Raw genomic sequence first — 23,840 nt, forward strand, 5'->3', positions numbered from 1 at the left:
ATAACCACTTTTCTTCTTCTTCTTCTTTTTCCTCTTTTGCTTCAAAGATGACCCATCAAGATTTGTACAATGACACAGGGCTCGAAAAAGCCGAGGTGACTCATTCTGAGGATGCTGTCGACATCCAGGAGCACCAAGTGAGCACCTGGGAATGCGCTCGCAAGAACCCAAAGGCTATCCTCTGGGCTCTTTACGCCAATTGTATGTCTCCTCATCATACAAATTTGGAGAAGATATAGACTCTAACGAAACAACTTGGAGCAGTGGGTGCCACTCTGGTTGGTTACGAAAACCTTGCTCTTGCCGTTTGTTTGGCCTTGCCGGCTTTCCAGTAAGACCTCAAGCCTTATTCACCCTTGCATACAAGTTTTGTGTGTAATAATGATGATAGAATCAAGTTCGCTAGCGAGGTTGACGGAAATCTCATCATCCCAGCCTACTGGCAGTCGCTGTGGAACGCCACATACAACATCATGCAACTCTTCGGCTCTCTCGCTGCTGGTTTTGTCCAAGACAAACTCGGTCGACGCGCCGTATTCCTTCTCAGCGTCATCATAGTCTCTTGTGGAATTGCTTTGGCCTACCTGGCTGAAACACCAGCACAATTTATGGGAGCCAAGATCATCTCAGGTTTTGCCGTGGGTGCGTTCCAATCAACTACCCAGACTTATGTCTCCGAGATCACTCCTCTGCCTCTGCGTGGCATTGCATTGTCTCTCAACATTCTCATGATGGTTTGTGATTCCCCGAACTTAGAATCCCCCCGTCATCTTGCTAACATCAACACAGAACGTCGGTTTCCTCATCGCAATTTCCACGACCTACGCTCGAGTCGGTATCATGAACGAATCGGCATTCCGAGTTGTATTTGCCGCTGCATGGGTCTTCCCAGGCATTCTTGCACTCGGTCTCCCATTTCTCCCCGAATCGCCTTACTGGCTCGTCATGAAGAACAAGCGTGATCTCGCTTTGAAGCACCTGACCAAGCTCTCCGCGGCCGACGAAAATCTTGATGCCCACCTCAAGTACATCGAAGAAACAATCGAGGCTGAGCGCCTCATCAGCTGTGAGAGGGCTTCTTTCATAGAATGTTTCAAAGGCATCAACTGGCGTCGAACTCGTATCATCTTGATCTGCATGTACATGCCGCAGATCGTAGGTTCCAGCTTGTCATCCAATGCTCCCTACTTCCTCAACCAAACCGGCCTCAGCAGTGGCTTAATAATAAAGCTCATGCAGATCGGACTCGGTGTTTCAATTTTGTCATGTGTCATCAATATCTACATGATGACTCTTTTCCGACATCGACCCCTCATGTTCTTTGGCATGTCAATCTGCGCTATCATCTATTTTATCATGGGTGTTGCTGCCTCTTGCCCCCAATCTGAGAAAACACTCCTGGCCATTGGCATAGTCATGCAGTTTACCTGTCTTGCCTATGGACCAGCTGTTGGCTCGAGTCTTGCTGTGGCGGGTGAAGTGTCTGCTTCTAGGTTGAGGGCCAAGTCTCAAGGAATTGCCTTCGGATTCCAGGCCATTACCAGTACTGTCTGGGTGACTGTCTTGCCCTACATGTTCAACAAGGATCAGGGCAATATGGGTGGTCACATTGGCTGGGTCTTCTTTGGCATGACCGTCTTGATGATCGTGGCTGTCTACCTTGATGTCCCAGGTACCAAGGACAGGACGTTCCATGAGCTCGATATCATGTTCGAGAAGAAAATCCCTGCTCGTCATTTTGAGTCTTACAAGACTGACTGATGATGTTGATGAATGGGATTAGTTCTGATAGTACGGTAACACTGTCTTGCAAGGTATCTATAGTAATCAAGGAAGTCATCATGGTGAGGCGTCGAAATGAAGTTGAAGTTCTCTGAAGTTTGCCTCGTGTCTGTTCCATGACTCAAATGCGGCGGCAGACGAGGGTTGGAGGACTGGTGTTCACCATTATTGTACTACCTGATTCCAAGATGTGTCATCTAAAGAGTGTATAATTACTTACTTCGATTGCGATTTTTATTATGCTCCTCTCATGTGCACCCTGAAAGCGTTGAGTCACTAAGTCCGGGATTCCGGATGCCTAACCCTACATTGCCCTACTATCTCGGCGAAAGCCTCAGGATCACAGTCGGCGGAAAATCCCAACTCTGCTTCATGAACTATAGAGGCTCCAAGTTCTGTATCACTTACCCGGTGGGTTTTGAAGGTGGTGCATAAGCCGAAAAATTTATCGCTGGGCTGGACAATGGTGGAAAGTATACCATCCGGCTCGATGAGTACGCAGAGGATGATCAGAAGAAGATTCAGGCCGGTATGTATAAACATGTTGACCTTAGGCGCGTCGATGTTATCTACACCCTGTTAAGTGCTCTGGAGGCAGTTGGTACTGATGTTGGTACAGTCGTACCAGCAGTAGTCGTATAAAAGAGATTACGTAATGAGTAGCCTTAATAGCAATAACAAGATTGGAATTCCTACAGCACGAGCATAAAACTATATGAGTATAGAACATTTTTATCCCTACTACTCTTCTATCACTCTCCCGTCCAAAGATAGCCTTGTTCTACTCCTGGTATCAGTGGCCTCAGCGCCATGCCGTAGTCCCCTCTACTGGGAGTTCTCATCAGGGTATGAATGTGGAACTTTGCAGGCTCTTTGTTATTGAGGAAAACGCCTGAGTGGTGGTCGAACTCGAATATCACTACCGGGCTTTGGATCCGATAGTAAAACGGATCATCATTGCCATAGCCACCGATCCAGCACCAGTAGGTTTCGTGAAACCATCTCTTGATCTGTTCCAAGCGCAGTCGTCTCGCTGTTTCAGGAAGATAAAGAAGGAACTCGTTCGCAATTCCGAGTATGTAATTCTGTTGCTCTGTCGACATCTCTGACACAAGGATACCCTCGTAAGGCACGATCCTGTTGTCACGGTAGGCACCACATAAGTGTCGTTGGTCATCGTGATTCCAGCGGCCGTGGGGCATCGCGGGATCTTTCATCAGTTTGTAGACTTGCGCTGTTTTCTGCTTGTCTGGAGAAAGACTTTGCATCAAACGCAGTCCTAGACTTTCTTCCTTATCAAGAATCCGCGTGCCCTTGTAAGGTCCGTCATCGATAAGGTTAGGCTCTGCGCCGGTGAACCAGGGAGATATTATGATCTGAGATTTGTAGAGGAAAATATTCAGGCAGAGGTGATGGCCGTAGAACGAAAATCCCCAAGGGCGAGTAGTTGAGGGCTCTCCGAACAGAACGAAGTTGTAGGAGAATTCGTTCATAATGGCAGGCGACTCTACAAGCACACCCAGGAAATGATTTACTCGCATCGCTCCAATAGCCTTTTGATAGCCTTCGGGCGAGAGCGTGAGTTCCAAGACTCTCAGAACCTTAGTTCTCAAGTCGCTAGTGATCTCATCAAGCCGGATGCCTTTGTCGCTAAGGAGGAATTCTGGGTTTGACCATGAACGCCACTCGGGGCTATCGATATGGTAGCAGGTCTTGACTTTTTGGTCATCGCTCAGGCTATTAAAGACATTGTTCGCAGCCTCAGTAATGGCGTCTATTGGCATGCCCTCATCCTGCAATTCGAATAAACCCTCTCTAGCAACGCCTGGCAAATGTCAGTCAAGATCGGATACAGCCGTCGTCACGTCATCATAGTACGTACCATCTGTTGTGATGCCTTGGTAAGGCTGCTGAAACAACTTGCGCCAGTGAAGATACAAGCCGTGGAGCCACGGAGGCTGACCAGTTTTCTTGAAAGTATCGGCGTATTGATAAGCATCCTGCTTTCGCATGTCCTGGAATCGCGGCAGGCTGAGATCCGGGAGGTGCTGGCGAAAGCCCTCACCAGGACCCGATTGAGAACCCATGGCTGACGAAATGACGTTGTGAGGCTCCCAACTCCGAGATAACGTGACGTAGTAATGGTATGCTTGGACACGAATTATAACTGCAACTGTCACGGGCGGGTCTCAATGCTGATTAAAAATCGGGAACCAAGCCTGGAGTATCAATGGCTAGCTGAAATTGTAAGGACTCGATGCCCTTATTGATTCGGCCTCATATCAAGGGCGGCTCGGTCGTATTTTTCCGCAATGGGACAGTTTCATCCGAGTTCCAATGATCCTCGAATTTGTAACCGTTGATTGGTTCAATCCTCGTGCTCGGATTTGCCGTTGCGGCGTTGAACGAGGGGGTTTCCGGGGTACAGCGGCATATCCGAGGTCCAGGCCCTCCGATACAGGAGGCCCCGGCAAAGATGAATGGAATCAACACTATCACCCTCCCCGGTTAAAGCGTCAACCACACAGCGAGTACAAAGGCAGGTCTTCAAGAGAGTGCGCGTTGCTTCAAGTGCTCAAAGGTCAGTTCTGTCATCCTGGAATCATTTCTAAACCGACCAAAATGAGTTCTCCAGCATTCAAGTGTAAGTGACTCTCAGAACTGCAATCCAGTGTCGATTAGCTAACAAACAGCTCATAGGTCTCGTACGATTTATTCCCAAGTCCGATCCATCCAGTATCTTGATTGGCGAGCCGTCACAGGAGGACTTGGACATCGGCTTAGCGACCCGTGATGGCAAGGACGTTGCCGTCAATGTGTTCTCCGGAAAGTCAGTCTTGTCGCCTGGCTCTCGCACAGATAGAACCGAATCTATTGAGCGAATACTGTCACCGTTGGCCCAACAAGAAGTAGGAACCATCCGATGCATCGGATTAAACGCAAGTGCCCCAGTCCGTATATCAAGACTTTTCTATATTGACTGTTTGGTTAGTATGTTCAACATGCGAAAGAAGTGAACATGGACATCCCGACAATCCCGACCCTGTTTCTGTACGTCCACATCAACTTCAGGTATTACACAACTAATACGCTGCCACAGTAAGCCTAGCACATCTTTAGGTGACCCTTGGCCTGCTGTCACATTGCTACCCAAGATAACCCAAAATGATGGAAGTGGTGACTATGAGTCGGAGCTGGCGGTCGTTACTGGCAAAGCGGCTAAGAATGTGTCCGAAGAGGAGGCAATGGAATACGTTTTGGGGTTCACCGCAGCCAATGATGTCTCAAGCCGCGTCTCACAATTGAACCAGTCTCAATGGTGCTTCTCCAAAGGTTTTGACGGGGCATGTCCCATTGGTAAGCTTTTCTCCTTTCTTTTCAAATGACACGACTTATCACGTTTGTAGGGCCCGTCCTAGTCTCCCCGTCAGTTATCCCAGATCCTTCCAAGCTGCATATTCGGGGCCTGAAGAATGGCAAAGTGCTACAAGATTGTTCTTTAGAGTAAGTGTTAAGAACTGCTTTGTGAGGTGTATGTTCATTCGCTTACTCAACACATTGACCTAATCTTCAGCATTCCTAAGCTGATCAGCTTTCTATCTCAAGGCACGACCCTTCCGGCTGGCACCGTGATTATTACCGGTACACCAGCGGGAGTGGGTATGGGCAGAAAGCCCAGGGAGACTCTTGAGCATGGTGATGAATTCAGGGTGGAGATCCTGCCGCACATTGGTACACTAGTCAGCACATTCCAAAATGAATAGTGATCAGCTGCAGCCTTCAAGGGCATCAAGCGCTGAATTGAATGAGAAACTACATGTTACACACACACCTTTCGAAATCATACAAAAGTACGAGGTCTTATGTAGATTTCACAACTGAGGTATTATGACTTGCCGACGATAGTGTCATAGGAATCTGCTGCGCCTTGGAGGAAGAAATTTTTATGCTGCATGTAAGTAAATATACTCGCCTGCAGATATCAAATTTCCAATACATCAATGATTCAGTTGGTATAAGACTTAAGAAAAAAAAATGAATAATAATCTTCTACGGTATGCATGTGAAGTGATGCAGGACTCATTCCACACAATCTGTTATACATGGTCTAATTTGGTCTTTATTACTTGTCCAATTTGATGTGCTATTTGGCTCAATCTAACTATCCAGCAGAGGGGGGACCTTCTCAACAAGATACTCAACGATTGCATCTGGTCCTCGTTCAACCTGCAATCCGGTTGGGATCGCGTGCAGCTTGATGTCAGGCACGATAGACTTGGCCAAAGAGTGAATTTGCTGAGCTTCCTCGGGAGACCACATAGAGGCAGAAAACTGGTTAAAGCAAGGTTAGGGTAAGCTCTCAGTCATTTGGCGCACTTACCAAAACGTTGGGCTTGTGCTCAGTGACCTTGGGGATCACCTCATCAATACCTAGCCAATACGTTAGTAAAATACGAGGGACGCTCCGTCAGCCAACTCACTCTGACAGTTGTCGACGTGAATAATCTCATAGCCATCTTGGACCTCGGTGATCAAGCGAGCAATAAGACGCTTTGCACGTTCTGGCGCGGTGTTGACAGTAACAAGCCTGAATGGTCCTTTTCTTGTGGTCATTGTGGCGGTGTCTGTTTAACTTGCGTGCGAGATGCTGCTTGTGATGAAGTACGAAGTATGGGCATGATGTGAATATACATTCCTACACTTGGTTGCTTCAGCGGGTATACTTTGACCCACCTCTGCGTGGCTTTTCCGGAGATGCCGGGGTGTCGCCGAAAATCGCTGTTGCGAGGCTGGTTCGTAGACATGATCGGAACTTCCGGGCTGCGAAATGCATTTGGCCTTTTTTCTCAGCTGCAGCAGCCGGCATTTGCATGCCTTACATTTTACTCCGAGTTCGGCAGAAGTACACCTTTCGCCTCGAGAAACAAGTTCCCTCGTCATTGGTTCTTTTACATATTAAGTCTTTTTGATCACGTAATCTTATAGATACTTATCGTGATTTGCAGCTTTATCATACTGATTCGAAAAGGGTTGGGAGCCTCATATCTATCTCAGAATGGAAAGTGTGACGATCGTGTGTTTCCCAAGGCATAAAGCAGTCAGGCAAATCGGGCGTAGGCTACGTTATTAAAATCGCGTATGATGCATCTATACTTCATAGGCTGGTTCAATACGGCTGGGTCCAAATATGCGTAGCCTCTCACTTGCCCTAGGTCAGTTAAGGCCTGAAGGGCAAGATGTATGAACTTTAAAAAGGGTTCCTTCAGCCGCCAGCGCTTATAATTGCCGCCAGAATACATAGTATGTAAATGATAAGATACTATTCATTAAATATCAGCTCTCTTTATTAGAGGCAAGTGAGTAACGGTCAAACACCTGTCACAAATCAAGGAGGAAGTTTGTAATCTACAGCCGGACTCTCAGACTCAGCCAAGTCGTCAATGCATTCAAGCAGGCTGTCTGTGATATCGTAGAGCTTCCCAAATCCCCTGAATATGTCGACGTAGATCTGGAGGCGTTTAGCCTTGCTGTGCTGCTGTCCTTGCTTCGTTTCAGGACCGTCGCTCGACCTTCGCCACATAAAGGGCAACGCGGAAAATGCGACACTGCCACGAGTTAGCAGTGTTATCAATATTCCAGTGTTGGGCTGGGTCGTTTGCTCACAAGGTGTTGGGAAGGTACTTGGTTAGGCCCTGCTCTTCCAGCCGTGTCAGATCCTGTGTCATGTTGTCAATGGACCTCTCCACCTCCTGCGAGGCGAAGCGCTGGAACCCTTGCGTAGCTTCTTCGCCCGAGCCAGGAATGGGGAGCAGTGTCACGTAATTGTATACGAGAGCTTTGGCCGCGCTGTGCCAAGAGAGCAAGAGGAAGCCCATGGGTCAGCGAGGAGCGCGCAAGTAAGTGAAGGAGAGAGCTCACTCGTAATAGATGTACATGGCGCTCGTGAAGAGAGTCAGAGAGTCGTGGATTTCTGCCTCAGCCGGAATGGTGAAGATGGCAACGGCCGTATCGTGCCAAGCCTCGAGTTTCGTGATATGAGACTCAAAAGTCTCGATGCTGTTCAATGGATCTTCTGACCTGGGAACCTCTTTGATGGGATGGATGATGGCGAGGATGTCGTTGAGAGCGACGCCAAGGCCACACAGCGATGCTGCCAGCTGTGCCATGACCTTCTTGGTCGTAGGACTGTACACCTCTGAGCCTCTAATCTCGTCGTTAAGATCTGTCTCCTGAAGGCCGGGCAGGTGGAAGTCGAAGTCGGCAGGCCTGATCAGGAGCGGCCTCTGCAACCCCAGTGACATGATGCGATCACGAAGGATGCAGCACCACCATAGGCGCTTGAGGAGCCCGGCGTCCCCCTGATCAGAAGCACCAATCGAGTTGTACTGGTGGGCACCGGCGCTCCGAGCAAAGTGAATGGCAATCCCTAGCCAGTACGTGTTGGTCTTGTCATGGAGGCCAGACGCATGGTACGTCAGCATCAGAGCTCCCTGGGCATTGCTGATGTCGTCTCTGTGAACGATGACGTCAAACAGCGTCTGGTCAGGAGTTCAGTATGCTTGTTTCTGTTTGGAAAGGTTTAACAAGCACACCTTTGCTTTGGAGTAGAACTTTGCACGAGCCTCTCGGACTGAAGAGAAGCCAAGCTCGCCCAGTGCCGACAACGGTATGAACTACGAGAAGAGTTAGCACACTCGAATCTACGATCAGTTGAGTAACTCCAGGGGGGACCTTACAGGGCATGACATGAAGAGCATGGCTTGGAGAACAAACAAAGATATGGTGTCCTGGGTCCGCGAGTGCCAATTCTGCCTCTGGTACATGTCCCAGAACCTCTGTTCCTTCACAAGTGGCAGAATGGGATGGACGTAGAGGAAGTACTGTCTGATGAAGCGGTCCATCATGGCGGCACAAGGCAGGTGAAGACATCCCCGTTGCTCCAGGAAAGCAACCCGGTCGGGCGCCAACCGCCAAAGCTGATCCGCCGAGACGAAGGGGTAGCATGAATGGAGGACAAAGGCCCCCGTGGCCTTTCCCCAGGGCTGTGGGGGGGAACGTGACTCGTCATCGAGAGGCCGCTGTTTCTGGCTGAGCTGCTTGAACATGGGCTGGGAGAATAGTGATAGTGGCCCTTTGACATGGGCCGTATCCGAGGAAGAATCCACAGCCTGATCGGTCCGGTCGTCGGTTTGGATATCCAGTGCAGGAGTACACGTACCCTTCAGAAGATTGTCGTCGTCTAGGATTGCTAGGAAAGCGTCTAGGGAATCCCAGTCATCTCCCTGGCGGCTTGACCCGGTCGTAGGTAGAGCATCTTGGGCCGGAATGGTCTCCGAGATACTGTCCCCGTCTTTTGGCCCCTCGTTGCAATGCCGTGCCGCACATTGGCATTGCTGTGATAGCCGTTGATGCTCCTGTAGCTGGTGACGACGGTTGTTGACCGCGGCTATGGACTCTTGGTCGTTGGCCTGCGCCACCATGGAGGACCTATAATACCAAAGGGTAGTTGGAACGCACTACACAAGGGTTGTCGCATATACACACCATCGAGGCCGTCTCGGCTTGATGACACATTCCGCAAGATCCAGCCTGCAGTTGGTGCAAGGCGTACCATGCAGGACTACGTCGCAACGAACCTTTCTGACGCGGCAGGCAAGACACGCGCGGCGAGCCCGATGCCTTATGACGCGACCTTGAACAGAATGGTTGTCCTGGTGCGGGCTTTCCATAGTGTTGGTCCTAGTGCTGCTGCTGGTACCTGGTAATGGGACCTGGTGGGTGTTCCGGAGGGCTGGTTTGAACCAAGATGTGTTATTTCTAGATAGCCGGGGGTCTATCGTGCTGGTGACCCGTTCAGTTGCTATGTGGACTGATTTGATCCCTCTTTTCTATTCTTTATGTTACTGTTCTCGGGGTGTCTTTGATAGCCGAGGTCCGGCTATTAGGGGGCCAGTCCTTTGCCGCCAACCCAGTCGGTCATCTACTGGACGCCGAGGCTTTCCAGGAGCCTCCAAAATCGTATTCAGGGTTGCTTGGGACGTCAAGGCTCAAGAATAGCCAGAGAACGCACCGTTAACATCAAAGGAGCCCGAGAGGGTGCATCGCATTAACAAAGTTGATTCGGCTCGTTTGGCTGACATTTCAAATGATGGACCCTGAGAACAATACTGGACGATATGGGCATCTTTCCGCTCCGAGCGAGGAATGGAAAACCGTGTCGGAGAGGCAAAAGCTACTCGACAAGATGGCAGATGAGCTTTATAGCCTCCCGATACGCGAGATTCGACAGATACCTTATCGGCCAGCTCCCCTTCCCGCCCACGCCCCGGCCGTCGGGCGTGATCTGAGCATCTGGCAAAGCAGTGTAGCCGTGAGCGACGAGGCCATGATCACGAGTCGCATTTACCAGCCGGCGCATCTAACCAGAGGGCACCCGCTGTACTTTAACATACATGGAGGAGGTGAGACTCTGATCGATCTCACACCTTTCTCAGGCTGTATTGTGCTCAACTCTATTGGTAGGTTGGACAGTTGGATCATCCGAAACTGAAGAAAACCAGAACAGAGTGATATGCGTCCGAAATAACGCGGTTGTTGTGAGTGTTGACTATCGGAGGTAGGCGACATTCCCTACCCAAGGGGAGTTTTCATGTTAGTTAATACCATGTGGGAAGGGCGCCCGAATTCCCCTTCCCGTACGCCATCAACGACTCCCTTGACGTCCTTAGATGGGTAAGCTCTCGGCTGGGTCAAGACCAAAGCCGGACTCATCACTAACATGGGTTTTCATACCTTGAAAAACGCAGAGTCGCTGAGGGTTGACCCAAGCAAGACGATAATTGGGGGTGGCAGTGCCGGCGCCAACGTGGTGAGTCCAATATCAACCCTTTCCCTCACTTAATCAGTTGCTTTACCTGACTTGGAAGCAAAGGCGGCGGTCATCTCCCGTCTGGTCCGTGACGAGGGGCTGGACAACATCAAGGGACAGTTGCTCAACATTCCCGTGACCTGCCACCCCGACCACCATCCACAGGAGTTAGGGTGCAGGTCCTATGAGGAGAATGCAGACGCCCCCATCGTCAGCGCCCACAGGATGCGCTGGTTCTGGGCCAACTACCTTCCCAGGGGCGGCGAAGAGGACCCTCGAGCCAGCCCCCTCCTGGCTACAGATCTCCGAGGGCTTCCTCCAGCACGTCGGTTAACCCTTGAATGCCCCATTGGGGGAAGAGCCAGCGGAACTGACCGGTAGTAGTTATTCAGGTGGCGGGAATGGACCCCCTTAGAGACGAGGGTATTGCGTATGCTGAAGCTCTCAAGGCTAACGAGTAAGCCTTGCCGGCTTTTTCATCAAGCATCATGTTTAACATGTGTAGTGTCGACGTCACCCTCAAGATCTACCCTGGCTTGCCCCACGCCTTTTATACGTACCCGGAGATGCGTTCCACGATCGAGTACCAGGAGACCATGGTAGATTGGTTTGGCAGGATCCTGAGCAGGGAGAAGTAGGAGAATACATGGGGAGTAGAGAATTGACTATTGAGTGACGTCAGATACACTGCCATCTCAGATTCAAGCGTGTCGGGTTTGATTGGTAACCCAATTCTCTCTTTGCCAGTTGCACGTTAAAACCAATCATTGTCTCCCTGTTTCCTTTGTGTCCGCGTTCATCCCAAATGCCATACTCGAATGCCGGTCCCGGGAATGACCCTTCAAAAGGTGGCAATATCACATTTAAAATGGGTTAATCATGTATTAAAGTATCGTGCTAGGTTGAGTCCTCACTGCGAGGCCCAGAGCCCCAGCCCCTGATGGTGTCATTCATCAAGTCGGCGAGGAAAAGTGCGATTGCTCTGTTCGGGGTAGGGTTCAAAACGTCAATCTCGGACTCGAAACAGAGGGTGCCGAAGAAGCCACTCACGAGTGCGGTCCTACCCGGAGGAAATAGGGCCAAAAATCTCGATAGAACCTGAAGAAGCCTTCTCTCCGAATCACCTGGGAGAAACAGTCGGCGGTGCCAGCATAAATTGGCAAGCTTCGGGAGAAACCCGTCATGGACTGGTTCTGCAGGCGCGTCTTGACAAAGTCAAACGGCAGGCTGATGATTGCTCCAGCAAGCCCTGCGAAGGAAGCGGCCAGGGCAGTCTGCTTTCGGGTCGATAAGTGGGTGTGCGTCTTGATCTGGTGCTTGGCTTCGGAGAAGAAGGCCAGCTGGCCAAAGTTGGTCGACATGGCCCGGATGACTGTGGGCGCCACGCCATTCCAGAGGCTCAAGACCCCTTCCTGTCTGGCGATGCGCCCGAGGGCATTGAACGCTGATGTGAATCGCTCGCGCTGTTCCAGGGGCTTCATACCGTCGGCCTGCATCCTGATTAGTGCCACCTCTGTTGGATTCCCAATCAAGGCAGCCACAGCTCCGGCGGTGATGCCCGCTAAAGCCCGTCCTTGGAAGCCGAGCGTGGTCCCTTGGTCCCTTGCCCGGCGCTCAAGCCTCTGCTCCAGGGTCGAGAAGAGCCCGAGTCGGAGGGTGCCGTATACCAACTGCCTGAGAAGCCCGGCAGACAGGCCCTGGTAGAGGTTGAGGAAGCCGTTTTGCAGAGTCATGTCTCTTGCTACCCTCCACGGTGACGACCTGCCAGGGCCTTGCTCCACCAACTGCATGCGGACCTTGACGGTATCGATCGGCTGCACGCATATCGTGGCAATCATGCCCGAAGTGCATCCCGTTGCGAATGGGATGCAGGCATCTAGTAGGTGCCTTAGCAGGAGCCCTTGGTCCTGGAACGATGCCGTCATGGTTCGAACCGAGGTGGTATGTGTGTGTGTGGAGGGGAGTACGCAGGGATGAAGAGACGCAGTTTCTCCCTGCCAATGCTGGAGAGGCAGGCTAAGTAGCATTTCGATAAGTAGCATTTCGATGACCTTTCTACCGTTATTGCAACAATCAATGTGTGCGGCCACATTGCTGTGATTGTCTGGATCGCCTTACGTCTGGTGTCTAGGGGCCCACCCTTCCGGCTACCTTTGATTGCCGAGGCTTTGCAACCTTGTCCCTTGGGAGACTAAGCTGCGTGGCAAGCCAAATTGAACGTCATCCAGTCAGGCCGACCGCTGTCGGTAGAATTGCCATGAAGCATTTATGAGGCTGGTATAATCCCCTCCCTCTTATGCATCAATCTATCAGCCATTCGAATGGTGGACTATGACGGGAGAGTTGTCGCCGCTTCCTGTTCCTGTTCACACGTCTTGACATCCCGGGACCGCCGACAATAAGTTAACTCCCTACAGCAACATGGCCAAGAGATTTCTCATCCCACCGCGCTCCCTTCTGCCCTGGACGACGACACAGCGCGCAAAGCTACCGCCTCTATCGCCGTCCCCTACGCCCAACTCTCCCGCCCGCCTCATCCACGCGCGCGCATCTGAGTATTTGCCCAGCAACCTGCCTGGGTGGAGCGAGTCCCAGCGCTCCGTTCGGGAGGCCATAGCCAAGATCTGCGAGAAGTACCCTGACGAGTATTGGCTGGAGAGAGACGACCAGCACAAGTTTCCCTGGGAGATGTACAATGACCTGGCATCCAACGGATGGCTGGGGATTTGCATGCCCGAGGAGTATGGTGGCTCGGCGCTGGGCATCTCCGAGGCGGCCACAATGTTGCACACCATCTCAGAATCAGGCGCATGCATGAACGGGGCGTCATCGGTTCATATGAATATCTTTGGCCTCGAGCCTGTTGTCAAGTTTGGAACCCAGGAGCAAAAGGATCGCTGGCTTATGCCTCTGATCCAAGGCAAAGAACGAGCCTGCTTCGGGGTTACGGAGCCCAATACGGGCCTAGACACCTTGCGCTTGCAGTCAACGGCAACTCGAGACGGGGACTTCTATGTGCTAAGGGGCTCCAAGGTCTTCATCTCAACTGCTCAGGTGGCTGAAAAGATCCTCATCCTGGTCAGGACGACGCCGCTGGACCAGGTCAAGAAGCCAAGCGAAGGACTGTCCCTCTTTTACACCGACCTCGACCGCAAAGCAGTCCAGATCACTGAGATCCCTAAGATGGGTCGCTCGGCAGTCGATACTAACGTCCTCCTCTTCGAGGACTGGAAGGTCCCCGCCAGTGACAGAATCGGAGGTGAGGGAGACGGCTTCAGGATGACCATGCATGGGATGAACGCCGAGAGAATCCTGGTCGGAGCAGAGGCCCTCGGGATTGGCTACGCGGCCCTCCGGCGCACTTGCAACTACGTCAATGAGAGGGTCGTCTTTGGAGCACCCATTGGTAAGTATCAGGGGATCCAGCATCCTCTGGCTGAGTGCTGGATGAACCTGGAGAGTGCGAGACTCATGATCTACACGGCGGCGCGGCTATACGACGAGGGATACAATGACGGCGAGTACGCAAACGCAGCTAAGTTTTTGGCTGCCGAGGCCGCCTTCAAGGCCGCCGAGAGAGCCGTCATGTCACACGGTGGAATGGGCTACACCAAGGAGTATCATGTGGAGCGGTATCTGAGAGAGTCAACCCTCTCGCGCATCGCCCCAATCAGCGGAGAGATGATCAAGAACTACATCGGGCAGCGGGTTCTTGGGCTTCCAAAGAGTTATTAGACCTGGCAGAATAGTATTCATTGTGTTAAAAAATAAAGCAAACCCCCCAACTCGGGTTCTTGGTAGTTTGTGAATCCTCATCTCCAGCGTGGTATGTTGAAACAAGTCTAAACAACAACTCTCTCCGTGTGCAAACCCATCGAATTTCGTGGTATTAACGAGCCACGTCAAGACCCACGCAGAGATGCCGATCCATCTCATGCACAAACTGCCGGTCTAGGCACCCACAGGCCGCTGGGCTCTGAATGAGGGCTGAACTAGATTTATTCTTTGTTCGAAATTCATATTGTTTGTCTCGTTAGTTTAGAAGCCTAGTGTAACCGCGTATTAAAGATATAATTGATGTACTCATATACCGGGACCGCAACGAGATCTCTACGCTAACGGCTATTCTACCGCGATAGAGACGTATAGGCACTTATTCTCCTGCATGATTTTTGCCTTTTCCAACACTTGTGGGCTATATATCAATGTTATTGCAGATTACTGCACCTCGGGGCTTAAGGTCGGTATATGCGGAGGAGAAAGGCACGGCCAGTCCCCGAGGCAAAGTGGTGCTATGCCCCCGAGGTTATTAGAAACGGGTCTACTCCTACTGATCAAACAAATCCAGATAACGGACCCAGTCTTAATTCACGGGAGGCAATGACATTAAATAAATGTGCCCCGCTGTCTTATAGTAGCCATTTTAACCTCTGATTGCAAGGAAATGTATCTTTAAACAGCAATGAACATGTTGTTCTTGAGGCAAACCACCCCCAAGACGCGAGCCTTGCAAAGATGCACGCTGATTGCGCCACCTATTACCGTCCTTGGAAGCGTCAAGCCAGCGTCTTCACGCCATAGCATCTCGAGATGCTTCTCCACGTCCAGACCAGAACCCCAGGCCACCCAGGACGGCGCGCTGAAGGGACTCAGGGTGTTGGATCTGTCGCGGGTCCTGGCTGTAAGAGATCCACATCCAGAAACAGAAGTAATGGGAGCAAGTCTCACTGAAACGGAATTCAACTAGTTCAGGCCCCCTTTTGCACGCAGATTCTCGCCGACTACGGCGCTAACATCATAAAGATCGAGGCCCTGATGAAAGGAGTAAGTTGAATTATTCATATCCCTCCAGCCCCGAATACTTACCCAGTCTTTTTTTCGTGCAGGATGACACGAGACATTGGATGATGCCAGGAGAGCCTGCCAAGTGGAAGCCCGAAGCAGGGCCGATGTCCAACTACTTCTCCTCGGTCAACCGAAATAAGAGATCCGTCACGTTGAATCTCAAAAAGGCCAAAGGCAAAGCCATTCTGCTTGACCTCGCCAAGCAGGCAGACGTCGTGTAAGTAAAACATCTGCCGCCAGGTGCGTCCGGCATCTCCCAGGCTAATCCGGCGCAATCTGCAGCGTCGAGAACTTTAAGCCCGGAACAATGGACCGCCTCGGGCTGGGCTATGAACGGCTCAGGGAGCATAACCCAGGTCTTGTGTACGCAAGTCTCTCAGGTACGTCTGCTGGTACCCGCTCGACATTAACATTTTTGCCTCTTCCGCAAGGAAACAAGCTGACAAACACCTGCAGGATACGGGACCACGGGGCCTTACGCCAACCGCGGTGGATACGACCCCATTGCTGGAGCTGAAGCTGGTCTTTTACACGTCACGGGCGAGCGAGACGGGCCCCCCGTTCGGCCAGGCATCGGCATGGTAGACATGGCCACCGGCCTGTACATGCATGGTGCAATACTGGCAGCACTGCACGCGAGGGGGCAGAGTGGCAAGGGACAGCGTGTTGATGGCTCCCTGTTTGAGACGCAAATCAGCCTATTGACCAATGTTGGCCTCTCGTGGCTGAACCTTGGCATTGAGGCAGAACGGTGGGGATGCCAGCATCCGAGCATCGTGCCCTATGATGCCTTCAAGACAAAGGACCTGCATCTGGTCTGCGGGGCCACAAACGATGCTCAGTTCGCCGACCTGTGCAGGCTAGTCGGGCTTGAATCGCTAATTACAGACGAGCGCTTCTCGACGAATCCCAAACGCGTCGAGAATCGCGAGCTGCTGAGACCCATCTTCGACGCCGAGTTCAAGAAGAGATCGACAGCTGAGTGGATGACCAAGTTTGAGGGTACAGGTTTGCCCTTCGCACCCATCAACAACATGGAGAGGACCTTTTCCCATCCTCAGGCAGAAGCCCGGGATATGATTGCCAGTGTTCCCCTTGATGCCGCCGAGGCTGGCCACATCCGCCTGATCGGACCGGCTGTCAAGTTTAGCGAGACCAAGCCTGCCATCAGAAGCGTGCCTCCCTGTCTGGGACAGGACACGGACCAAGTCCTGTCTGAGCTTGGGATTAACGAGCAAGAGAGAGCGAAGTTAAGGGAAGAGGGGATAGTATAGGCCAGCCTTTCCAAGTATACATTGTGAAAGTCAGACATCTGTTTATTAGTGCCTGTCATGTGGACTATTGTGTTCTTCGATATTGCAGCCGATGACCCCTCTTGGAGACGTCATTGATACCAACAATACATTTCTACAGTAGTTATTTGTACTTTTTCGTACTGGTAATTCAAGTCAACTTTTTAATCATCTTCATCTTTGGATTTATTAATTAACCACATAGACTAGTTTTTCTGCTCGAACCTTGCCCATTTCAAGATCCTCGAGATCCTGGATAAGTCCTTCAAGGCCACCGTCTCTGACACGGAAATGATGGGGTCGGATGCGACGCTGCAAGACCAACTTAGCTGAAATACTCGGGCTCATATAGAAATAAGGCGTGCTTACTTGCGCTACCAAGTCCTCTACCAGCTGGAAGAACTGCTTGCCAAATCGAAAGTCGTCCTCGCTTGCCGGCATCTCGACGGGGCCAAACTTGAAGTCCTTGCCAAAAGCCGTATACATGACGGTTGATACTGTCTCGACATCTTCCCGGGGGCTCCTAGTGGGAAGAATCGTGCCGTAGATGGGTTGGCGCTGTTGTGAGGTGGTGAGGGCATCCGCGCAGATGGCGGCCGACTGAGCAACGCTGATCGTGTCCCATGCGAATTCGAGCTGGTTGTTGGCGAGGTTACGGATCTGATTTCCGGCGTCTGCGGCATGGTAGTCGATGACAGCGTCAGCACCCAAGCTTCTGACATAATCGAAATTGCGAGGCGAGCACGTCGTGATGGCGGTGTAGCCAGACCTAGAGGAGCGTCAGCGGGCTAGGAGGTGAGGCCAGGAAAAACTTGACTGTTTACTGCTTCGCAAACTGGATGGCGAGAGCTCCAGTGGCAGTCGCACCACCGTAGATGAGAACGGCAATGTCCTTCTTCTCGAGCATGCCATCTCTTGATGGTAGCTGCAGCTTCAGGGCTTTCTGGTACAGCCCCTGGCCAACGGTTATAGAGCCCAGCCCCAGGGTAGCGGCCTCCTCGAAACTCAAGCTGTCAGGGATCTTCATCTGAAGGTCACCTATGAGCGAGGCAACTTGGGCAAAGACTCCATCGTCTGGATTCACAAGGTTGGCCCCGTGGCCGCACCCAAAGACTCTGTCGCCGGGCTGCCATGGCTTGGTGACGGCACTTCCCACAGCCTCCACGACGCCTGCATAGTCACAGCCCAAGATACAGCCGTCTCTGGCCCGACCCCCTCTCACATGCCTCCAGTCAGTGGGGTTCAGCGCAACAGCGACAGGCCGTACGAGGATGCGGTCGTCTTGGAGTCGGGGGACATCGCGGTGGTAGTCGACGCGGACGGCGTTGTCGCCATCAACCACAACCGCCCTCATGGTGCTGAGTTGGCGAGAGAGCAGTCCTGGTGCCTGCCGGCTTGCAGAGGACCGTCTCCTGAGGGCTAGCATCAAAGTCATGACTGCTAATCTCTACAATACCAATGCCAATGCCCATGTCATGAGCCGAGGCGAGTGAGTGGCTGTATGTTATTGACTGTCACTTGTGTTGATAGAGATTAGTCAGCGTAGTTACCCGCCGGGCCTCGGTGACCTTTGCCTAGCATCAATCCATGTCCACCATCCAAGTTGGGTAACCGACCGCGGGTATTGATGAAATCAAGGATTCCATTTGGATATGAATTGAAAGAGATAAGATAAAAAAAACCTACAAAAAAAATTTCTTGATGCTCTTCCATGACGTTTTTTCCACGTGCTATTTGCTATGGCCAGAATAACCGCCGCCCAGTCAATCAGCAGGCGTCTAACCCAGAGCCGTCATGCCAGTCGTCGATATCTCTCCTCCTCGCGGCCGTCCAATGTTTGTCGCATCGTAGAGGTAGGGCCTCGTGATGGACTGCAAAACATTAAGACGTTCGTCCCCACGGCCACCAAGATCGAGCTCATTAAGCGACTTGCCCAGACTGGGCTCCGCGACATCGAGGCCACGTCCTTCGTCTCCCCCAGATGGGTTCCTCAGCTTGCGGATGGAGCCCAGGTGCTGGAAGCCCTTGGCCCGCAAACTCGTGGCATTCGACACCCTGTGCTGGCGCCTAATCTCAAGGGGCTGGAGAGGGCATCCGCGGCTGGCGCCAACGAGATCGTTGTTTTTGCCTCGGGAACGGAAGCTTTCAGCAGGGCGAATCAGGGGTGCACTGTCGCTGAGGCCCTCGACCAGGCCGAGGAGGTGACAAAGAAAGCTCTGGGTATGGGTATCAAAGTACGAGCGTAAGTGAATCCCTAGCCAGATGTGAAACCGACCTCACCGTCATGGCGACAGCGTTACCTCGTGTATCTTCGAGGATCCCTTTAGCGGCCCCACGCCTCCGGACGTCGTACTTCCGATTGTTCAGCGATTTCTTGACATGGGCTGCTACGAGGTTGGTCTGGGCGACACTCTAGGTACAGGGACTCCTCGAGATACCCAGCTGTTGCTCGAGACGTTGCTCCGGCGCGTGCCTGCTGACCGGATGGCGGGTCATTTCCATGACACGTACGGTCAGGGCATAGCCAACGTTGTCCGCGCCTACGAGATGGGCATTCGCACGTTTGACTCTAGCGTTGCAGGGCTCGGTGGATGCCCATATGCACCGGGGGCGAAAGGAAACGTGACCACCGAGGATGTGGTGTACACACTGGAGAAGATGGGCGTCAATACCGGTGTCGACCTCGACAAACTCATCGCCGTCGGCCAGTGGATCTCGAAGCAGCTGGGTCAGCCATACGGCAGCAGGGTCGGTTCAGCTATCGCCGCAAAGCGAGCTTCAGTCCAGGCGACGGACGCCTCCAAGACCAGGATTTCGTGGGAGGTGACGGACGACACGGGCGAGTACCGCGTCTCCTGTGCTGGCACAGCCCTCAAGGTCACGCTATCCAGGCCCGCAAATGGAAACGCGTTGACAAATGGCATGCTGGAGGGCCTGACAAATCTCTTCCGAGGTCTCGCTAACGAATCATCTGTTTACCATATTATCATCGAATCCGAGGGCAAGCATTTTTGTACTGGCATGGACCTGAGCGGCGATACGAATACATCTGATATGTCTGCCGAGTCTAGCTATTACGATAAGGTGCTCGCCCTCTACGACGCCATCGACCATGCCCCACAGACGACCATCGCCTTGATCAACGGTCCTTGCTTCGGCGGCGGCGTAGGCCTTGGCTTTGCATGCGACGTCCGTTTTGCCTCTCCCAAGGCCCGCTGGACCCTGAGCGAGATCAAGATTGGCGTCAGCCCGGCCATCATCTCAAAGTACCTGGTCCGAGAGTGGGGAGTCTCTGTGGCACGAGAGGCCATGATCTCCGGCCGAGAGATGAAGCCCGAAGAACTCCTCAAGATAGGTGCCCTTCATTTGGTTACGGACGATTTGGAAGCGAAGCTGAGCGAGTATCTTCATCAGCTCGAGAGATGTGCACCACGATCCGCCACCATCAATAAGGAGCTTACAAGGTTGGGCTGGTATGCCCCTGAGAGCGTCGAGCAGGCAAAGTTGATCGAAACAACATTTGGTAATATGATGGCACCTGGATCCGAGGGAGAACATGGAATAAAGAAGTTCCAGGAAAAAGCCAAAGAGTTCAGCTGGAAGTCTTTCTGGGACGGCCAAAGCCCTCGGTCAGGGCTTAACTTTGTAGATCACTCCCCTAGGAAGGGGTGGGCATAGTGCCAAAGTAGCATTCATTGCAGGTTTCTCGATCTACCAAGTCAACAATACTAAACTAGCATCTTTCGCTGGGTGCAGTGAGTCGAGAGGGTTACCAGCCACCATGGCCAGCCGCTCACGATGGCTCTGATTACGGTTGGATGGCATTAGGTTCCGCAAGTGCAACAGACCTGGGCAAAATTAAGGCAGAGTCAGAAACATCAATTGTCATTAACAGATGGGATGGCACATTACAGGGAGGAAAGGGTTCTTTTGTTGAAGTCGCAGAGTTAAAGGGGCTATGGAAAGCTATTTAGACGATATGTATTTGGTCACTTCACAAGTACGATCCGTCCGAGAGCCTTGCCTGTCTTGAGCAAATGCATGGCGTCATTGACCGAGTTCCACTCCATCTTCTGAATTATCTTAGTTATATTAAAAGGCATGCTAATAGGTATTAGCTATATTACTTTAATTATTTAATTAAAGGTCTCTATAACTTAGTTATACTTAATACCTTTAAGTATATTACTAGATATAATTTATATTTATTATTACTTAGATTATATCTAATACTCTTTATTAATATAAACCTAATATAATTAGTTTATCTCTAAGGAATATATATAATTATTATATATTAATAACTCTTATTTAGTAATATATTATATACTCTAAGTAATATTATTATTATAATACCTAATATTAAATTACCTTTTACCTCTTATAATAAGCTACTTATTACCTCTTAATAAAAATAGCTTATAACTAAGCTAAAAGAACCTAATATCTTAATAGATATAAATAATAATAATAAAGAATATATTATTTTAGCCTTATATAAAGATAAAGTTTATAAACTTAGAAATAAATATAATTACTTAATTACCTAATATAATAACCTCTTAAATAATATATAAAATAATACTAAGATTACTTAAAAATAACTTATAAGTATAAAAGTATCTATAAATAATATATAAGAATATTTCTATTAAGCTATAAAATAATAGTAATAATAATATTAATAAATTATTAATAAATAATAGGATTAAATTAATTAACTTATTATACTTTAAGTATAGTAAAATAATTTAATATAATCATAAGTCTATAACCTTAATAACTTAATATTTAAGTATAATACTACTAATATAACCTATAAAGATATTAGTGAGATTATTAAGCCTAAGGACCTAGAGCTATTTAATAAATAAGCTATTTATATTAAGATATTCTTTAAATCTCATAGGGCATATTAATAATATTTCTTTACTTAGATAGCTAATACTAAAAGTAAGGTCTTATATATTAATAAATATTATATAGGTAATATATTTACTTAGTTTAAGCCTAAGCTATATAACTTTCTTAGAAATAAGCTTACTAAAAAAACCTAATTTTTCTTTATTAAATATAATAATTTTAAAGATATAATTAAATGGAATTTTAAAATTATTAATAAAGTATAATAGTGCACCTTAGCTGTTACGCCACAGGGCAAAAGATTAAGCTATAATTACTATTATAGCAATCATAGTAGTGCTTTAGCTGCCTATATAGAGGCTTACAGCGCCGTTACGGGTAACCAAGCCGTAATATAAAGAATAATAAGCTATATAAAAACTTAAGAACTTATAATAAATAAAGGCTACCTTAACCTATATAGCTAAGTTTATATAAATTACTTTATTTTTAACTAGGGAATAAGCGCTTTTTAAATTATATTTTATAAAAGACTTAAAGATAAGATTAAAGATAAACTTTATAAAGTAAAAAAACCTAATAACTTCTAAGATTATATTAATATAATTATTAAAATTAATAACTAATAGTTTAAATAATATATAGAAAAATCTAATAAGGGATAAATCTAAGGTAATAAGAATAATACTAATTAATCTTAAAAAAGGAAATAAGCTAAGGGTAATATATTTTATAAAACTTATATAGGACTTATAGAACTTAGAGTAGCCTAGAAGGATAATAAAGATATTAAGTATTATTATTATTATAAGAAGGGCTATAAGGCTAATAAATATTAAAAGAAATAATAAGATATTAAAGAAAGATGATATTAATTAAAGCTATAATAAAACCTCTTAAAAGGTAAGAAATACCTAAATATAATTAACTAAGATAATAACCCCTAGATAGCTATTTATATTACTAAGATACTTAGAATAATATAAAAAGGATATAATAAGATACGACTTTAACCTAAAGAAGTTATTATATTATATTAAGCTATTTACCTAATAGAGGAATAAGCTATTAATAATTATATAATTAATAATATTATAAAAGAATAACTCTATAAATTAATTAAATCCCTGAAGGTTTATTAGTTATATCTTATTAACCTAGATATATAAAATACTTTATTAAAATTAGATAGCGAGAAGGAAAGCCTTATTAATAGATAATAGGTAATTACTGCTACCTAGCTAAATAGGTATTATAAACCTATTAATTATAGCTAATACTTTGCGGGAGTATAAGTATAGTAGGGATAAGATGCTTTATAAATCTGCTAATAATAATATAATTTATATATAATACTTTAAGAAAATAATTATAAAATATTAATTTATAAAGGGACTAATAAATATTATTAGCTTAATATAGCTACTTAATATATCTAATTAGCTAAGAAATAATAAAATATAAATAATATAGAGAATATTTATATATAGGTATATTATAAGGAAATAGCTATAAACCTAAGATAGCTTAAACTTTATTATAACCTATAAGATAACTTATATATAATATTTATATACCTATAATATAAAGAAATCTCTTAGGTATTATATAAGGATTATTATTATAATATATATATTATAAATAAATAATAAAATAATTATTTTCTAGTCTAATTACCTTAGCCTAATATTAAACCTTACTTAGCTTATAAAACTTTTTAATATAAAATAAAGAAATAATATAAGGGGCTTAATATTACTATATTATAGTTTTATCTTATAAAAAAAGGAGCTATTAGCCTAAAAGAATAAATTATTATTATAATATAGTAAGCTATAATAAAGTAAGAAAAGGTATTTAATAAAAGCTACCTTAATATAAAAGTTATTTTATGCTATAAAGAAATATACCTATAATATAGATAATAAGTCTTAGCTACTTATAAATAAATAAAATAAATAGCAAAGGAAGGATTTAATTTTAAGACTTATTAAGGGAATATTACTAATAAAGAATAATATAAAGGTATCTAATTATACCTTAGGAAAGATTATAAACCTATAGATAAGGTCTTATAAGAGTATATTAATTATATCTAAAAGGGAGACCTTAATAAAGTCTACTTAGAAAACCTATAGTTATTAGAAAGTAATTACCTAAATAAAAAAGACTAAATTACAAAGTAGAGT

At 47.8% G+C, this 23,840-nt stretch overlaps 10 protein-coding genes across 10 annotated transcripts; 6 read left to right on the top strand and 4 right to left on the bottom strand.

The window, feature by feature from the left end:
- Positions 1–47: 47 nt before the first annotated feature.
- NCS54_01195000 (General alpha-glucoside permease) lies at positions 48–1,761 on the top strand (the record flags this gene model as incomplete). The annotated part of the gene is made up of 4 exons (XM_053157204.1): positions 48–201; positions 265–331; positions 392–734; positions 790–1,761. 4 exons carry the CDS (start codon positions 48–50, stop codon positions 1,759–1,761), a joined length of 1,536 nt encoding a protein of 511 aa, XP_053013179.1.
- Positions 1,762–2,534: 773 nt separating this feature from the next.
- NCS54_01195100 (Hypothetical protein) lies at positions 2,535–3,869 on the bottom strand (the record flags this gene model as incomplete). The annotated part of the gene is made up of 2 exons (XM_053157205.1): positions 2,535–3,607; positions 3,665–3,869. The coding sequence occupies 2 exons, from the start codon at positions 3,867–3,869 to the stop codon at positions 2,535–2,537; spliced, it is 1,278 nt and encodes a 425-aa protein (XP_053013180.1).
- A 535-nt stretch (positions 3,870–4,404) lies between these two features.
- Positions 4,405–5,546, top strand: NCS54_01195200 (Hypothetical protein; the record flags this gene model as incomplete). The annotated part of the gene is made up of 6 exons (XM_053157206.1): positions 4,405–4,426; positions 4,483–4,733; positions 4,775–4,833; positions 4,883–5,139; positions 5,190–5,286; positions 5,357–5,546. The coding sequence occupies 6 exons, from the start codon at positions 4,405–4,407 to the stop codon at positions 5,544–5,546; spliced, it is 876 nt and encodes a 291-aa protein (XP_053013181.1).
- Positions 5,547–5,940: 394 nt separating this feature from the next.
- Positions 5,941–6,396, bottom strand: NCS54_01195300 (Hypothetical protein; the record flags this gene model as incomplete). The annotated part of the gene is made up of 3 exons (XM_053157207.1): positions 5,941–6,114; positions 6,164–6,213; positions 6,264–6,396. The coding sequence occupies 3 exons, from the start codon at positions 6,394–6,396 to the stop codon at positions 5,941–5,943; spliced, it is 357 nt and encodes a 118-aa protein (XP_053013182.1).
- Positions 6,397–10,561: 4,165 nt separating this feature from the next.
- Positions 10,562–11,289, top strand: NCS54_01195400 (Lipase esterase family protein; the record flags this gene model as incomplete). The annotated part of the gene is made up of 4 exons (XM_053157208.1): positions 10,562–10,651; positions 10,715–10,976; positions 11,036–11,108; positions 11,157–11,289. The coding sequence occupies 4 exons, from the start codon at positions 10,562–10,564 to the stop codon at positions 11,287–11,289; spliced, it is 558 nt and encodes a 185-aa protein (XP_053013183.1).
- Positions 11,290–11,697: 408 nt separating this feature from the next.
- Positions 11,698–12,576, bottom strand: NCS54_01195500 (Hypothetical protein; the record flags this gene model as incomplete). The annotated part of the gene is made up of 1 exon (XM_053157209.1): positions 11,698–12,576. One exon carries the CDS (start codon positions 12,574–12,576, stop codon positions 11,698–11,700), a length of 879 nt encoding a protein of 292 aa, XP_053013184.1.
- Positions 12,577–13,072: 496 nt separating this feature from the next.
- NCS54_01195600 (Isovaleryl-CoA dehydrogenase) lies at positions 13,073–14,386 on the top strand (the record flags this gene model as incomplete). The annotated part of the gene is made up of 1 exon (XM_053157210.1): positions 13,073–14,386. The coding sequence occupies one exon, from the start codon at positions 13,073–13,075 to the stop codon at positions 14,384–14,386; it is 1,314 nt and encodes a 437-aa protein (XP_053013185.1).
- A 733-nt stretch (positions 14,387–15,119) lies between these two features.
- Positions 15,120–16,770, top strand: NCS54_01195700 (Hypothetical protein; the record flags this gene model as incomplete). Its single annotated transcript, XM_053157211.1, has 5 exons — positions 15,120–15,332; positions 15,404–15,475; positions 15,538–15,713; positions 15,779–15,876; positions 15,953–16,770. The coding sequence occupies 5 exons, from the start codon at positions 15,120–15,122 to the stop codon at positions 16,768–16,770; spliced, it is 1,377 nt and encodes a 458-aa protein (XP_053013186.1).
- Positions 16,771–16,977: 207 nt separating this feature from the next.
- NCS54_01195800 (PKS-ER domain-containing protein) lies at positions 16,978–18,223 on the bottom strand (the record flags this gene model as incomplete). Its single annotated transcript, XM_053157212.1, has 2 exons — positions 16,978–17,557; positions 17,613–18,223. 2 exons carry the CDS (start codon positions 18,221–18,223, stop codon positions 16,978–16,980), a joined length of 1,191 nt encoding a protein of 396 aa, XP_053013187.1.
- Positions 18,224–18,527: 304 nt separating this feature from the next.
- NCS54_01195900 (Hydroxymethylglutaryl-CoA lyase) lies at positions 18,528–20,466 on the top strand (the record flags this gene model as incomplete). Its single annotated transcript, XM_053157213.1, has 2 exons — positions 18,528–19,030; positions 19,083–20,466. The coding sequence occupies 2 exons, from the start codon at positions 18,528–18,530 to the stop codon at positions 20,464–20,466; spliced, it is 1,887 nt and encodes a 628-aa protein (XP_053013188.1).
- Positions 20,467–23,840: the final 3,374 nt, after the last annotated feature.

This window comes from Fusarium falciforme, chromosome 9, assembly GCF_026873545.1.
Source record: "Fusarium falciforme chromosome 9, complete sequence".
In the NCBI taxonomy this organism is placed as follows: Eukaryota; Fungi; Ascomycota; class Sordariomycetes; order Hypocreales; family Nectriaceae; genus Fusarium; species Fusarium falciforme.